A 16,777-nucleotide genomic window follows, 5' to 3' on the forward strand; every position below is an offset into this window, starting at 1 on the left:
TGTTTGGGGGTGGGGGGCAGCTTAGTGGAAAAGAAAGGGACCGAGAGCTGCCTAACGGTATTGCCACCCCCCCCAGTCTCTCCGAGGAGTGGGTGTGGAGTGCAGCGGTTTAGTCCACACCCCACCTCCTCCCTTCCCCAGGCAGACGGGGAGCCGCGCTCATTCTCCTCCCCTTCTGTGCAAGTCGGCGGGGCCGCCGCCGCAGAGAGGAGGAGGAGGACGGGGACGGGGACGTCTGGCTGCCGAGGCCGCCTGGGCGAGCGGCAGCGGGAGGGTGCTGCGCTCACACACAAACGCCCGCTGTGCCTGACACACACTCGCCGCCCAGCTCCGCTCTTTCCCCTCAGCCTTTCCCATTCACAACAGCGCGGCAGCGCCTGTCCTGCCGCTCACACCCTCCTGCAGCAGCAGCAGCAGCAGCGGGAGCAGCACGTTGGAGTCACTCGGCTCAAGCAGTTCGCTCTTTATTTCTCGTTGGGGTGGGGGGTATTTTGGGGGTGCTGAGGGAAGAAATCCCTGCTGCAGAATGTTGCCTAGCCATCCCTGAAGGAAGTTAGGAGAGGAACTCTGCAGATTGAACTGATTAGAGAGAGAGAGAGAGGCAGAATAGCCAAACTCAACCAATGTTTTTCCTGCAAAGTGCTGAGAAGTTTATGGAACACTTTCTAGGAATCAGGTCCATTTTCAAAGTATTTTCCCCCTGTCTTCCGGAGAAAGAACTTGGCTTTGGATTGCCATGGATCCTAAGGAGAGTCTTAGACACACTTGAATAATTCCTCTGCTTGAGCTGGACTGGTGGGAATTTAGGAGGCTGTGTGTGCAAAGCAGAAGCCTTTGGAGCTCTCTTTGCTAATCTGGATGGATCTAAAAGTGTCATCGTCAAGACCTTGCCATCTGCAGCTTTTGCTTTTAAGATTTCCCCCTTCACTTTAATTAGCTGCTAGGAAAGTCTAAACTTTTGGACCTACCTCGTCTTATTTTTGGGTACTTTTTTGTGTCACTCTGGGATTGGTGTCTCAAGCCATCTGGATTGCTTTTAATATGTCAAAATGGGTCTGCTGATGCCACTCCTGCTCTTTGGATTTGTATATTTTCAAGTTTATGGTAAGTTCCAGAAAAAAATCTGTCATCTCTTTTTGCAGCATTTCTCTTCATCTGAATTTGATTGGGGGCAGCACACGGATGATAGTAGTTAGCATTAATGTTATAGGATTTAAATCAAGTTTGTTTCTGGTAAAGAAATAACATTTAATTAAAAAGAAGGGGCGGGAGCATATATGTTTCCAATAAGCAATCCTTCCTATTTGCCAATTTAATGGAAAATAGGTCATGAATGGAAGAATATCAGTCTAAGCTAGAAAGGAAAGAGAAGAACCCACAGTCGTAAATCTCTTGGAGGAAACACTGTGTTTCAGCTTCTGTTATTTTGCCTGGTCCTCTTTCTGAACTTTTAGGCAGAGAATCGACTGATTTAAAACAGGGTAACTGTTCTTTGGATTCAAGTGAGGTGAATTAGAAAATTGCAGTTATGAGCTCCTAAACGATCCGCTTGTGTCTGTTGCAGGCAGGGGAATGTATTAAAGGGTGTGAAATCTGACTTGTAAGATGTGGTGTTGGGAGGAAACTATAAAAAGTAGGTTTTAGAGTAGCAGCCGTGTTAGTCTGTATCCGCAAAAAGAAAAGGAGTACTTGTGGCACCTTAAAAACTAGTGTGTAAGTGGGTTTTGTTACTAGAGAAAAGTACTGTATGGAAGCCAGGCTTTTTACAGGGGGAAAAACCTCTGATGTGAGTGTTCAAAGATTCAAAGGATTCTGTCCAGGTGCTGTAAGTGTCTCAAATACTCTTGCTTAGGTTTTCCCTTCCCCCCGCCCCTTTTGATCAGTTTCTGTATATTTACCAATTATCCCAGGATTTTTTTGTGTGATTAAACTCAGCAGCATGTTGGAGAGGGTTTCTTTTGGGATTGTGTTACAGTGTTTGTTGTGGTGGACAAGTGAAGGAAGCTGAGGGGTAAAAAAGATTAAATCAGCATTATATGGCAAGCAGACTGTAATTTAATAGTCCAGAGACATTGGTAAAAGGATAGGATTGAAGCATTTAAAAAAGCATGGTTTGCTGCTGTGCTGAACAGTGCAGAAATACATAGTATGTTACAGTATTTGTTTGCACACAATTGGAGAACATATGCATGTATTAGAAGTCTTATGTGTGTGGTATGTAGTGGTACCAAATGTTTGGCTATCTGCCTATTTTGGATCATTTAGATATTAACTTTAAATAAGCTTTTGGACACTAGATTAATTCACTGTCTGGGACACTGGCCATTTTTGCCTGTCTGTGGGAGCAAACTTTGTTGCAGGAAGCTGCTGCTTAAAAACATTTAATATATCAGAATCAAAGTGAGGCCTCTCTATGAACATGCAGTGATATCATCTTACCTACTGTAGAAATTGTTTGCCATCATGGGCAACTTGAATATCTCTGCCCAACAGCACAGCAGTAGGCAAAACACACAAATGTAAAGCTAAGAGCAGGATACATGAAAGTATTACTTCACATGAGTTGTATAATGTGCCTTGCAATTGACACTTCAGTTTGGCCTGTTGATAAGAAAATAAGTTTCTGCGTATGGTATGTTCATCCTAATCAGTATGCAACATCTCACAATAAAAGGATTTTGATAAAACACTTACCTCTAGCGTCATTTGTTACAGGTATGGGATTTTTTCCTATGAAACCAATCACAATTCACAAATCTAAGGCAACCAATGCAGAGTGTGTGTATGTAATATAAAAACTGTAAACATCATACTACAGACATGTAAATATTAGTATGTGTTTAAAAATTGTGTGTATCTAGAAGGAATATAATTAAAGTGCTCAGTGGAAGTGACAGAGGGAACCAGAGGAGCTTGGTGTTACAGAATGAAATTAACATACCAGGCTGTTTGGAAGTATATGAAACAAATGCAATTAACTAGCTTGCTGGAACTACAGAAGCAAGACATAATTTATTCTGTTTTTGTCATGGGGAACACAACTAGAACCTTTGTTCTGATTTAGCATTATAGGAAAAGGGAGCGAGCAGGTGAAGCGGATAACTAAGTCAGCACTGGACTACAAATAATGAGAGGAAATTGCCAAAAATAGATGTGTCTCTCTCTCCTTTCATTGGAAGATACTGCCAGGGTAGCATCAACATTGACTACATTAACAGGGTTTTAAAAATACAGTTGTGTAATGCCTTGTGGATAGCAGCACATCATGACAAACTGCAGATAAGCTCTTACTATCAAAATGGCTAACAAGTGACTTTGAAGAAACACTGACATTCAACCTTGGCATGTTGTCACTTTTGCCCCCACAGATGCATAGCTCTGATCGTAGCACCCTAGGGTAACATGGTGCCAACAGTTGATTTGAAAAAAAATATTACAAATAAAATTAAAGACCATTATAATGAACCACACCCACATTTGGGAATAATTGAATTGTTGCTTAGAAAAAATCCTCAAACGTTGAGAGAAATAAAACAAAACTTAAGTCAGCAGCCACTCAGTTGCTGTATAACTGTGGTGTTTTTTTTTTTTCTTCCTCCTTAAAGGCTCACTCTTAACATACTTTCTTGGCCTGAATTTCAAGTGGAGAGAAACCTCCAGTAGGGGTTGAGAGAGATTGGCTATTCTTTCCCTTGCTGTGACATTAGTTTTGTTCAGTGACTTACAAGTAGCACTACACAGTTCTATGATGGTGGTGCAGATTTACGTGATACATTTTCTTTATGCTTTTGTTGGACCAGAAAATTGCAGTGCTCCAGGAGTATGACAGAAAATCTGTGCCTTTTTTTTTATTGTTCTTATGATTTTCCTGCAGCTCTGCTCATATCCTTTTGCAGTCTGCTCAGGGAATAACTATAATCCCCCCTTTTTCCCGTTGGTGATCAATGTTGGGTCCAATTCTGAAAAAAAATGAAATTTCTTTTTTAACACAGTGCACACCCAAAAATAAACCAGTTAAAGTCAGGGTTAACACTGCTGATTCCATATAATTTTCTTTCATTGGTTTTTCTTTCAAGCTTTACTAATGATTTGCAAAAAAGCTGCAAAGACTAACAGGAAAGTTCTTAAACATTCTAGTTTGTGAATAGCTATAATTACACATGGATATTAAGCCCTGCCCAGTATTCTTATTGGGCCAAATTGAGCCTTGGTTCAACTCATTGCCTCAGTGGAAGTTGTAACTTTTTATACCAAGACTCAGTTTAATCCATTGTCCCGCTGCAAACTGCAAATGCAACATTTCCATCTGATTGATGGTGTTAAATAAACACATGTACAAATAACGCTTTACGAAGTACAATTTTATGTTCCCTTAAAATTCTGGAGGTAAATTTTTGAGGTATTTATTTTCATAATGAAAAATATCTACAATGGAGGTTCAAGCCTTCTGCCTCCTCTTTGCATAACTCCCCTTTTTCAACAGTAGGGTTAACATCTGTGGCCTCATCCAGATCACAGCTGCCCATCAGAGGACACAGATTACATATAAAGCTAGAATATATTCTTCCAATGGGTATTTGTGCTGACAGGGTCTTGATCTCTCATGTGGTTTTTGCTGTTGATGGATAACCTTTGATTCTGTGGAATGTATGCATTTTAATGCATTAAGAGTAAAGTGCTGTTTAGATATATAGTTTGCCTCTTTCCTTTACTCTGGACTTCCTTCCTTAGGCCCTGATTCAGCAAAGCACTTATGCATATGCTTGAGCCCCATTGATACAAATTCCTATTGAAGTTATGGGGACTTAAGCATGTGCTTAAAGTTAATCAAATGTTTAAGGGTTTAGCTGACTAGAGATGAGCTTATGTGCTTGGATGCTTTGCTAAACTGGGAACTTAATATTTGCTTTCTCTACTTTCCGTACAGTAATTAGATATTACAGCAGCATACGTTCCTGTGCAAAGATAGGAAATGAGAAAATTATCATGTTGCAGTAGCATTTCCAAGAATGAGTGTGTGTGTAAAAGGCAATGTCTTTACATAGTGAATTTGTTTCTTTCCTTTTTAGGTAAACTCATCTTGGTGCACAATAAAAGGATATGATACAAGCAGTTATTGTTTTAAATCTCTATCCTACCTCTTCTGCAACAGCTCAGTGGATTGCATGTGCCATTAGATCAGTCCTTCCAAAAGTAGCCTTCTGTGTAGGGAGCAGGCAGTGTTGCTTCTGGAAGTGTCATTTTAGCAATACAACAGATTAATGGATTAATGGGCTGTAACCAAACAACTTGGCAGGCTTCAAAAATCTATTTAAAAAGTGAGAGAGGCATGGAGGGAAATTCAGGGGAGAAGAGAAAGTGCAGGCTTGTTTGTATGCCTTCTGAATAGGCCATCCAGCAAGTGCACTTCTAGGACTCAGCATTCAGGATGGCAAAGAATTGATACGAAGGGTCACAGCATGGCTCAGAATGTGCTTTGTCCACTGCTGAAATCTTTAGTTTAAATTACTAAATGTAGCTTGATGCATTTTATCAATTTATTACCCTGGAGTTACTATACAAATGTTGATCTCTGCTAAATACATTGTTAACAGGTTCAGCACTTTCTATTTTATCCAGCCTAACACTGTCAGGTTTTTTCTGTGATCTCAACTGGCCTGGTTGCTCTTTCTTTGGCTACCATCTGGTTCCCCACCTTCCATCCCAATCCCCCCCCAGTTCCATCCCAACATTGCCATAGTTGCCCCATTGCTTAGAAATCATATTGATGTTACTTCTCTCTTGCCAGCAGGCTAGCTTACTAGTGCTTGTTTCTTCATTTCTATGGGAATCTCTCCATTTTGTGTTGCAGAAGAAAGGAAGTATTCACACTTGCCAAATAAATAAATGCTTTATTTGCTCAAGCAGAAATGTTATTCCTTGTATGTGAGTGAGTGTTGGCGAAAATACAGAACATTTGTTCTTGTGGAAAGCACTGTACAAAATCCTGTAGGTATTGCTTGTAGTCTCTGGGTGAAATCCCAAGCCCATGGAAGTCCGTGGGAATTTTGGGTGTGCACAGAATGCAGAAATCTGACCGTAAATCTGATCTCAGAGATACATTGGGGAAGGAGGAAGGTCCTTAAAGAGGCCCAGTTCTGTAAACTTTTACCCATGTAAAGTGATTTGTTTGACTTGAATAGCACTATGTACATGAATTTGGATGTGCAAAGTGAGGCCTTATTTTGTCATCTTTGGTCTCAGTCCCCTCTTCTGTTACTTAGCATACACCATGGATATCTGCTCTTGTCCAAAAACAAGAGCAAACTGTAAATTTCTGTCCTTCCCTCCAGTCCTTTCCTCAACAAACTAATTATTCCCCTTTTGTTGTTTATACTTATCATTAATGTATAAATTAAACAAACAAACAAGTTCTGTTCATTTAAGACCTGATTCCTGATGAGAATTTTGCATTGACCTGGAGCAGGACCTTGGAAAGGAGGTGGTATATTGAATCACTGTAAATAAAGCACTGGTTTTAGTTCAGAATGTGATATTTGTCAATGTGATTTACCTGTTACTATGTCTCCGTATCCCTGGCAGACGTATTATCAGGTATGTGTTCCCTTTTCATTGGGCTCTCAGAATAGAGTAAATTTAGGGTCCCCAAGTGAATAGAATTATGACCTGTAAGACTTGAAACAAGAATGTGAACATGCACTGCAAACATTGTAACTAATTCTCTTTTCTCCCCTCTACATTAGCAACTATTCAGAAAAAGGTCTTTGTTTTATTTTTAATTTATGGTCCACAGACTTAGTTTGTTGAATTATTTTTCACTGGCCTACTGGAGGCAAAGAGTCCAGGCTGAGATTTAAAAGGTTATACAGAGTACTTTAGGACAACAGGGTCTTTATGATGTTGTAGATTTGACGCCAGCTTGATTAAAGCCAAGGCATTCAAAGTCAAGGTTTGATACTCTGACCATAATTCACACCATTGAGAGAAAACACAAGGCAGAAATGACAGGTGTTTTGCCTTGAGTTCCTCTTTTGAAGCGGACTTTATTGCATATGCTATTCAGGACTAGATAGGGGCTTTTGCAGCCACCATTGAACTAGGTGTGCCTGCTCTGGTGGGAGCTACTGGGGGCACAATGTGTTTTTTGGGAAGCGTGCTGAGGAGCTGCAATGACTGCACCCTTTTAACAAGTGCAGCATGAGCTTCACATAGTGCTAGTTGTAGCCTCCAAACATTAGCAGTCTTGGAAATAGGGTAGCCATGATCCAACCACACCCTTTTTACAGGTGTGGAGCACCTCAGGCTTCACCAACTGTCTTTCTTCCTTGTACTTAGGCTGCATAGGCACTCAAGTTCTTGATGCCTGCCATGGGGGAGAGAGATTAAAGTAGGGGAGGACTATTTTATGGATTCTCTGCTCCACGCCCTGTGCTGTGCTGTCATGCAGCCAGTCACAGCCTGGATTTTAATTCTGTAAAAAGAATTCCTCATACAAAATAAGTGTGTGAACAATAACACACAAATATGCACCAAGCACACATACATAATAAGCTGACAGTGCCTGTGTGGAGCCATTATGCTTTAGCAGGAAAGTCCTTATTTAGAATCCATGGACCGTTGTGATATGACTATGGTAATTTAAAAATGTTCTGGCAAAAATTACTAAACTTCTGCATCTGTGTTCGATTTTAATCCTTTAATAAACCAGCTGTTTGTTTATTTGGCTAAATGGTTTCTTTGTAAACTTATTTAATAATAGCTGTTATCTACAGCTCTTCACAAGGTAGAGGTTTTGCTTCACCAGGTATTAAGTTAACATTCTTTTTGGCTTTGCTCCTGAGTGGATTTGCAAACATCCTCCCCCAAGCAAAGGTTGATGTTCAGTTCAAACAAAGCCCAAATCTTATTATGGTTATCTCAGTTGAAGCCACAGAATTGTCTCAAAACCATGCATTTTCCATAGTTACCACAAAGTTACCATAGTTGCACAGGAAACCATAAATTGGCCTAGGTTTGCTGGTAACTGAAGTTCATGAACATTGGCAGACCTTTGGGTGAATGCAGTGTGAGTTTTGACACAAAGCCTAAAACCAAGGGAGATTGTATGCTTTGAGTTTTCACGATGTATGTTGTGCACAGCTCTCTTGGACTCGTGGAAATGCTACCGCAACTTTAATTGCACATTAAAACTGCTTGTTCCTCAACATTGACAGGGGCACTTTGTATTATTACTCACCATTCTGAGTTTAGTTTGGAGCAAACTTTATGATGTGTGACACTCATAGTATCTCCCTCTCTATTAATGAGACTTCATTGTACCCCTTCAGTTCCAACAGACTTCTGCTAGGTAACAATAATAACAACACCCAGCTCTTATATAGAACTTTTCAGCAGTAGATCTCAAACTGCTATACAAAGAATAGCACTATCCCCATTTTACAGTTGGCAAAGAGGCAAAGATAGCTGAAGTGACTTGCCCAAGGTCAAGAGAAGGCCAGTGGAAGAGCCAGGATTTAAGCCCAGGTCTTCCGAGTCCTAGTCCAGTGCTCTATACTCTAGCCATTGATCTGGCAAAGCATTCTTCCTACTCAGTCACAGGGTCATTGTCAACATTCCCCATCTTAATTTTCTCAGATGGGTTTAAATGGAGCAACAGTTTTCTTGGCCTGAGATATGGGAAATACACTGTTAGCCTGAAGTGCCAAGATTCAAAGTACTATCTCTTTTCTTACAGAATGAAGCAACTACCTAGATGATTAAGCCACTATTTCCGATGTGGTACACAGTCTTTGAATATGTATTTGTGCATTGCCTATGCAACTGCAGTGCAGTGTGCCAACACGAGTAGGCTTTATCAGTAATGTGCTTGTCATAAATGTACATCAGGCAAATAATGCAAAGAATAAATGGCCAGCAGCAAGTTGTAAAGCACCGTAAGCTCTGTAGTTCACTTCTGTTAATCACTAGCCATTGATTTCAGGAGAAACTGAGTGGAAAAAATGTAACCTTTTTAAAACCAAAATGTCAGGTAACTTATATCAGCCAGCATCTTTCTCCTGCAAAGTGGACTAGAGGAACCCTTCATTTGGGAGTATCAGAGGTACCTTTTTACTGCTGTGAAAATGTCAAGAGTTAAGTAGTAGTTATGAGAAGTATTTTAATGGTACATCAGACTTGTAATCATGGATCTAAAAGCTATAATTCCATATAGTTTTTCAAGGTGCTTACGCTTCCATGGCCAGTATTGCTTCTTCATTGGCCAAAGGGAAAGAGGAGTTTTAACCTATAGCACTGTATGTTAGATCTGTACTGGTGCAGAAAGTGTGGATGCCTGTTTTCATGGCATACATTGATTTATAATTGCTTCAGCCTGAGATTTATTGTTTTGGAAAGTGGGAGTGGGAGATCCTAAACTGCACACTCTGTAGACACTATGGACCAAATTCTCTGCTGGTATAACTCCATTCAGATAAATGTTCTGGTTCATTTTTGCAAGTATATGGTTATATAATACAAATGAATTTCAGTGCTTTAACTTGCCTTTTGACAACTGGGATAGTCATCAAGTAGGGAACATTCTCTAAAGACACAAATCTTGGAGAAAGATAACTTATAGGTTGTCACTGGACTTTTACCTCAAACTATTGCATTTGTAACATTTCCACACTGGAGTTTAAGAAATTTCAAGCCAGTCAATATGATGTGTCCACTCATGCGAATGTCTGAACTACAAATTTGTTCTACACTTTTCTTCTACTTGAACTGATTTCATCTTTGTAAGCAGCACAATGTGGCATGCACCTAATAAGACCAGACAGTTTATTTTTTAAAATTCAGCTCCACATAGGATAAAATCCAAGCTTTTGGAATATGGGGATTTTTTAAAAAAACAGCGTACAATCCTATGATCTTTAAAACTGTGCCTTTGAAAATGTGCTTTATGTATGTATGTGCATGGCTGTGTGAAAGAAAACATCTCCAGAAACACAAGGGAATATGTGCAGTTATGGGCAAAAAAACTGTAAACATAATAATGGGGATTTCTGGAGCACTGAATTAAAAGAAAATGAAATACCTGACAAGTAGATAAATAGATATTTAGTTAATATGGATTGTTAAGATTCACATGAAACAGAATTGTTTAGTGATTACTGAATCCTTTTTGACAATCAATCAATTTAGGATCAAATGGAATAGAACATGTGTCTGGCTTTGTATGACCCCGAATTCTTCTCTTCCCCCTTTGAGCAGACAACATGCCTTTTCCCCTAAGTGATATTGGTTGCTAGGAGAAGTTCAGTGGTCTGGCTGCCTCTTACCCAGCAGTAAAACCAAAGGGTGTATTGAGGTAGAGTAAGGCGCAAAGCACGGTATTGGCCATGAATCATGAGTTGTCTCTAATATGTCCACTTTGTTCCCACTTTTTCTTCAAAAACTTTTGTTTTTACCAATACTGTTTCTATTCAACCATCTTCTATAAGCCTTTCAGAGAGCGGGAAAATTGTGCTGCTGAGAGACCACTCAGAGAAACAAAAAACGGGGTTGAGAGTTATTCATGGGGCCACATTAGTGACAGTGCACAACTCAATGAATAGCTTCAGTCAGCTGCCTTTAAAGTTGAGTGATTAATACCTTCTGTTTTTGCTGGGGGTAAAAGGCACTCAGAAAGGTCTTCCTACTGGTTCTGCCAGTTTTCAGCCAAGATTCTGACCACGTTCTATGGAACTGTTTGCAAAGAATTTTCTCAAACCGTAAAGTATATAGCTCTCCTGAGGCATGTTTTAAGGTTTCAAACAGTGGCATATCCAATTTAGTTAACACTAACAGGACAAAATTATTAACAACATGCTACAGTACAACCCTATTTATTTAAAGCCCTTTAATTCAAAACTCTTATTTATCAGTCTCAATCCTATACCCTGGTGTAAATCACTTAACCAGTACCTCCCCCAAATGATCTGAAACATAAGTTACCCAAACATTTTTGGATTCCCCTAAAATCTCGTGCATAAAGATGATTAATTTCATTGTATGGCTAGATAGTGAGATGCCTATGAATAAGAAAAAACTGATTTAATAGTCATAATTCAGGACATTCCCACTTTAAATAGTGTGCTTCATTTGCATAATTAAAGTCTCATTACAGTTATCCCACGATTTTTGTGAAGTTCCCTAAGAAAAAGCTATGAAGATGGAGCCTGAGGTTTCTCATGTGCTATCCTATGAAGATGAGACCACGTGATTACAAACAATTGGGATTTGTACTGCAGAACTGATGAGTGACTGGGATCAGAACAGCCCTATGTATAATTTTTTACAGGAAAACTAGTAATTCAAATGCAGAACCATATTGTGGCTAAGGATCTTATTACTAATTTGGAATGTCTTGGCTATTCATTCTCGTGACTTGCAGATCATAAAGAAATGTAAGGCCAGTTTCGGTGGTGAAATAAGTGGTGGTGTAAATGGAAAGAGTAGTGTAACTCCTACCAATTTGCCCTTGATTGAGCAGAATGGGTACAATTTATCCTTATTTCTGGGGGTACCAGATTGCCTGTAGGTACCAGATTCAGTCCTGGCATAATTCTATGGGATTTGTGCCTGTTCAGGTCAAGATTGAATATGTCCTCTGGGAGAGCTATAGATAATCTCTGGTGTAACTCTATTGAAGTCAATGGCATTACACCTAGGATGACTTTGGCCTATGAAGTCTCTCAAAAATGTGTACCTTTAATATGTTTGGGGGCAAATGTTTATAGCTATAGGAACTTGAATTTAATATTGATATTTCCAATGCTGATGAATTAGTATTGATGTCAATACATTGTAGGTATTGCTTGTAGTCTCTGGGTGAAATCCCAAGCCCATGGAAGTCCGTGGGAATTTATCATTGATTTCAGTGGAATCAGGATTTCAGCCTGTGAGTGCACAATGTTTCTTCTGTGTGGGAAGGTAAAGCTGAAAATCGAGTATGATGTTTTTTAATTACACAGAGTTTAAGAGACTGACTTAAAATTAAGTGTACAGCTGTAATCACAAGACTATTAAGTAAAAGAAGATTCACCTGGACTGTGTCCATTTAAATAAAGACAGTTGGCAATTAGCTCAAATAGCAATGTAGTTAAAGCTATATCCAACAGTAGGCAGCATAGCCATCAACCTGTGAACAGATCAGTGCTGTGCCTATAACAGCATGAAGATTAAATTATTCTCTTTAAAATAAAGGCTGACTGTCTTTTTACAAAGAACACTTTCAGCATTATGCCTGCGCTGATAAGTAGGGCTTCCAGTATTAGGGAAATATTCAACTATATGTAAACAAATACGCATGGAATAAAATGCGGAAGCAGAAAGGATGAAAGAAAGCACTGTGCCTTGAAGTAAGGGTTTGCAGGATTGGGTACCGATATACTTATGCTGCCACTTAGGCCATACATGGCATCTTCTGTCCAAGGGTCTCTTAGTGCTTCACAGCCTTTAAGGGCTATATTGGGTTGTTTTCATGCTTCCAAGAATAGTGGATGGTGCATAGTTATTGTCCTGAGGGGAGCCCTTGAAGACGTGCCTGAGAGAGAGACAATGCCTTCTGGGCCTCCCTTTGGAGCAGGATGGAGGAATAATTTGCAATAGTGCTATATAGATACATCACACTCCACCTCTCATGTGCAGCTGCTCCATTGGTTGGTACATGAGAGGGAAGGGTGTGGAGCCATGGGTCAGTCTGATCTCATACCTCACTCAGTTGTTCCCTGGGGGGCGCACTAGGTGTGTAGCCCCTGTGCTTCCCTAAACACCTAGAACTGTGATCTAAGTAGGCCATATGTGGCCCTGCAGGCAGGTGAGGAAATTATTATTCCTTACTATTCTCTTGTGTGTCCACCTAAGAACTAGAGATGATATAGCCCTAAGAAATTAATTACCGACACATTCCTGTCAGGTGGATTCTGTAATATTATTGTTACCTCCATTTTACAATTAGGGAAACTGAAGTGCAGAAAGGTACTATCCACTTCTTATTAACTCTTATATAAAACTATACATGAGGCTTACTTCACTTGCCAATAAAATGCAGCCACCTCTGGGGTAGAGAACAGCAAATGTTCAGGTGTGCTCAGAAAACCGATGTATTCGTTCAGAATAGGCTATGTAGAATACCATATCTATATATGATTGCAAGGGCAATCTTGGTAAATAAAATGTAGTTCCCAGAGTTGGAATTTGGCTGAGACAGGGATCTCAGGGCCCCTATGTTTTTTTTAATGTCATTCTATGTTTAATTGCAAGTGGTCCAGACCGTGGTTTAACATTTCAAAGAAACAGCACTCTGGTCTTGAGTGTGTGTGGTGAAGCTGGGAGGTTGATTTTAGTATTGATCCAGTGGGAAGATTGCTACCTATTGAATCATTAATACCACATCCTGCAGCGTCTTGGGTGTTCCTCCATGGTCTTCTATCCAAGTATGACTGTCTCTGTCTCCTTAGATTGTAAAAAGAAAAGGAGTACTTGTGGCACCTTAGAGACTAACCAATTTATTTGAGCATAAGCTTTCGTGAGCTGTAATAAATTTGTTAGTCTCTAAGGTGCCACAAGTACTCCTTTTCTTTTTGCTAATACAGACTAACACGGCTGTTACTCTGAAACCTGTCCTTAGATTGTGAGATGTTATAGGATCATAATGGTATGTTTATGTGAGTGTCTTCCAGGCCTGGAAAGAACATTTAAAAGTTGAATTGGCTTAGTTAGGGATTTTTTAGAGTTAGCTTTGGAAGCTCTTTGAAAGCAAGTTAGAGTTCAGTAGCGACACAAGAAGTGAAAATACTGGAATGCTAAAACAAAACTGTTCTACCTGTATGTTGAGTACTTGAGGATACAACTTAATCTCCTTTATACAAGCATCTCTTAGAGTGCGGTGAGCCACTGGCCAGAGATTTGATCTTTGGCCTTTAGGTACTAAAAGCCACATACAAGTCTAAAGTAAGAAGAGGGTTAAAATCTAGGATCATTGATAGCTTACTTTAAGAACTATAATGTGTGCACTGATAACACCCATTAAAAGAGGGTTAATATGAATGTTGAGGTTTGTGTTTTGCAGTGAGTGTGTGCCTTTTATATAGGGTTACCATACATCCGTATTTTCCCGGACATGTCCGGCGTTTTAGTTCTTAAATCACCATCAAGGAGGAATTTTTAAAAATCTAAAAAAGTCCAGGATTTTACCATTATTATTTTTCCCCAAAGAAGAGTTGATCATTCGAGAAAGAAAGTGAATGTTGATCAGTCGAGAGAGTGCCTGCCTTTTTCCCAGCTCTGAGCGCTTGCGCTGAGAAACAGCTGTTTCGTGTGGCTGGGAGGGAGGGGGAGGAGGGGGAATGTGGCACACTCAGGGGAGGAGGCAGAAGGCCGGAGATTTGGGGAAGGAATCCAAGGGGGCGGAGTTGGGGTGGGGACTTTGGGGAAGGGACTGGAATGGGGGCGGCGAAGGGGAGGAGGTGGAGTTGGGGTGGGGCCAGGGCAGGGGGCATGAGCAAATCCCCCGCCGCCACCCTGCCCCTGGTGGAGTTTCCTCTTTTTAGAATGTTCAGATATGGTGACCCTATTTTATAGTATAACTTGATAGGAATTTGTTGGACTTTCATGATAATATGATTTAACTAGATTTTTTTAAAACCAGAGATACAAATCAGCCTGCAACTTTGATACATATGGCCCCAACGGTTGCCCTTGAAAACTGCAAAAATTCTGTATGTTTCTTTTTCTTTCTTTTTTCCTCCTTTAAGATGCAAGCAAACCCATCACTCACAACCCTTAAAATAATCCACATGGTATTTAGAGGTTAGAAAATGTTAAGCGCAAAAAAATAAAAACCCGAACCTTGTTAAAATATTTGTGAGCCGTGTTTAAAGGCTGGGAACAGTAGCTGAGTTGTCAGTGCAAATGACTAAACAATATTATCTTGCCTTCAAGGGAGAGATTATAGAAAGTGTTTTATAAGCATTTTCCAAATACATTAGGGTATAATTCAAGGAGTTATCTTTTTGTGGGAAAAGCTAGAGCTGAGGAAGTTATAAAATGTTGGAATAGCAGTTTCAGTAAGCAAAGATCAGCCTGAACAAGCTTTAAAGGGCAAAAATCACTGAGTTGAAAAATAAATAACCATCCCTCAGACATATCATTACTTTATTCTCCTCCCTTCCAAAGATGTTCTAATGCAGCTATGGTTTTAATAACATTCTCATTAAAAGTTGGACTGGCTCTATCATTTATCTTTTCCAGGGAAAGAAGGAATTTTGCTTTGTTAGGATCTGGTAGGCTTCAACCACTGATAGGGAAAATAGTGAGGATTAGATAAAAAGAACTGAATGCTTAACTCTGAGTATGTCTACACTTCTGCTTCCCAGTGTGAATAGACAGGCTTGTCCTATCTCTGCTCAAGCTAGCATGCTAAAACTAGTAGTATAGCTGGAGGTAGGACAGGCGGTGGCTTGGGCTAGCCACCAAGGATGTACCCCTTGGTTTGGGCAGGTTTGAACTCAGGTGTCTAGCTTGAGCTGCTGCCCACACTGTCCTGCTATTTTTTAGTGTGCTAGCTGGAGCAGAGTTAGTGTGTCTGTCCCTGTGCTGGGAAGTATGCTCACAGCTGCAGTATGTAGACATACATGGGTCTGTGTATGGCTCAGGAACAATTCCTCTTTAATCCTTCCCAATAATCTAATTTGCCATTATTCTGCAGCCAGTATCACAGGGTTTGTCCAAATCTACTTTGTTTAGACCATATGAAAAGGATTAAAATGAACAGATTAGATGTGAACAGATAAGTCATTTATTTGAGCTAGCCAAATATTTAACCTCAACAATACTTGGAATCAGTAAAAATGTTACCATAAAGGAAAAAAAACACGAACATCCTGTTAGTTATCGGCTCGTTAAAAGTATGACTTACTTTACCATGTTGACAGTATTCCTGATTGTATCATGTCCAGCTTCATAAGAAGAATTTCCTGTCTACCTCTGAAGATCTCACAGAGTTACAGGAAAAGTGAACAGAGCATGCCAGACGGCAGGAATCATAGAACTGGAAGGGATCTCAAGAAGTCATCTACTCCAGTCCCCTACACTCATGGCAGGACTAAGTATTATCTAGATCATCCCTGACAGGTGTTTGACTTATCTGCTCTTAAAAATCTCCAATGATGGAGATTCCACAACCTCCCTTGGCAATTGATTCGAGTGTTTAACCATCCTGACAGTTAGGAGGTTTTTCCTAATGTCCAGCCTAAACCTTCCTTGCTGCAATTAAGCCCACTGCTTCTTGTCCTATCCTCCGAGGTTAAGAAGAACAATTTTCCTCCCTCCTCCTTCTAACAACCTTTTATGTGTTTGAAAACTGTCATCGTGTCCCCTCTCAGTCTTCTCTTTTCCAGACTACACAAACCCAATTTTTTTCAATCTTCCCTCATAGGTCATATTTTCTAGACTTTTAATCATTTTTGTTGTTCTTCTCTGGACTTTTTCCAATTTGTCCACGTCCTTCCTGAAATGTGGCACCCAGAATTGGACACAATACTCCAGTTGAAGCCTAATCAGCATGGCGTAGAGCAGAAGAATTACTTTGTGTGTCTTGCTTACAACACTCCTACTAATACATCTCAGAATGATGGCTTGAAACTTTTAGACTTCTAACTCTCCATGTAAGTAAAGGAGATTCAGCAAGTAAAGGGTTTTTTTTTTCCTTTCTCTTTTCAGGAACCAAGACTTTATGGCCTAACATATACCTTTG

At 40.0% G+C, this 16,777-nt stretch overlaps 1 protein-coding gene across 11 annotated transcripts in view; it reads left to right on the forward strand.

Moving 5' to 3' along the window:
• Window positions 1–208: 208 nt before the first annotated feature.
• Window positions 209–16,777, forward strand: part of ROBO2 (roundabout guidance receptor 2) — a 643,837-nt gene continuing 627,268 nt past the window's right edge. For all 11 annotated transcript variants that reach the window (XM_073303863.2, XM_073303872.2, XM_073303897.2 and 8 more), the window contains exon 1: window positions 209–1,104. In XM_073303863.2, coding sequence (XP_073159964.1) covers window positions 1,050–1,104 — 55 coding nt within the window. In that variant the 5' untranslated portion in view covers window positions 209–1,049. The remainder of the gene's footprint in view (window positions 1,105–16,777) is intronic.

Source organism: Lepidochelys kempii, chromosome 1, assembly GCF_965140285.1.
Source record: "Lepidochelys kempii isolate rLepKem1 chromosome 1, rLepKem1.hap1, whole genome shotgun sequence".
Lineage (NCBI taxonomy): Eukaryota > Metazoa > Chordata > Testudines > Cheloniidae > Lepidochelys > Lepidochelys kempii.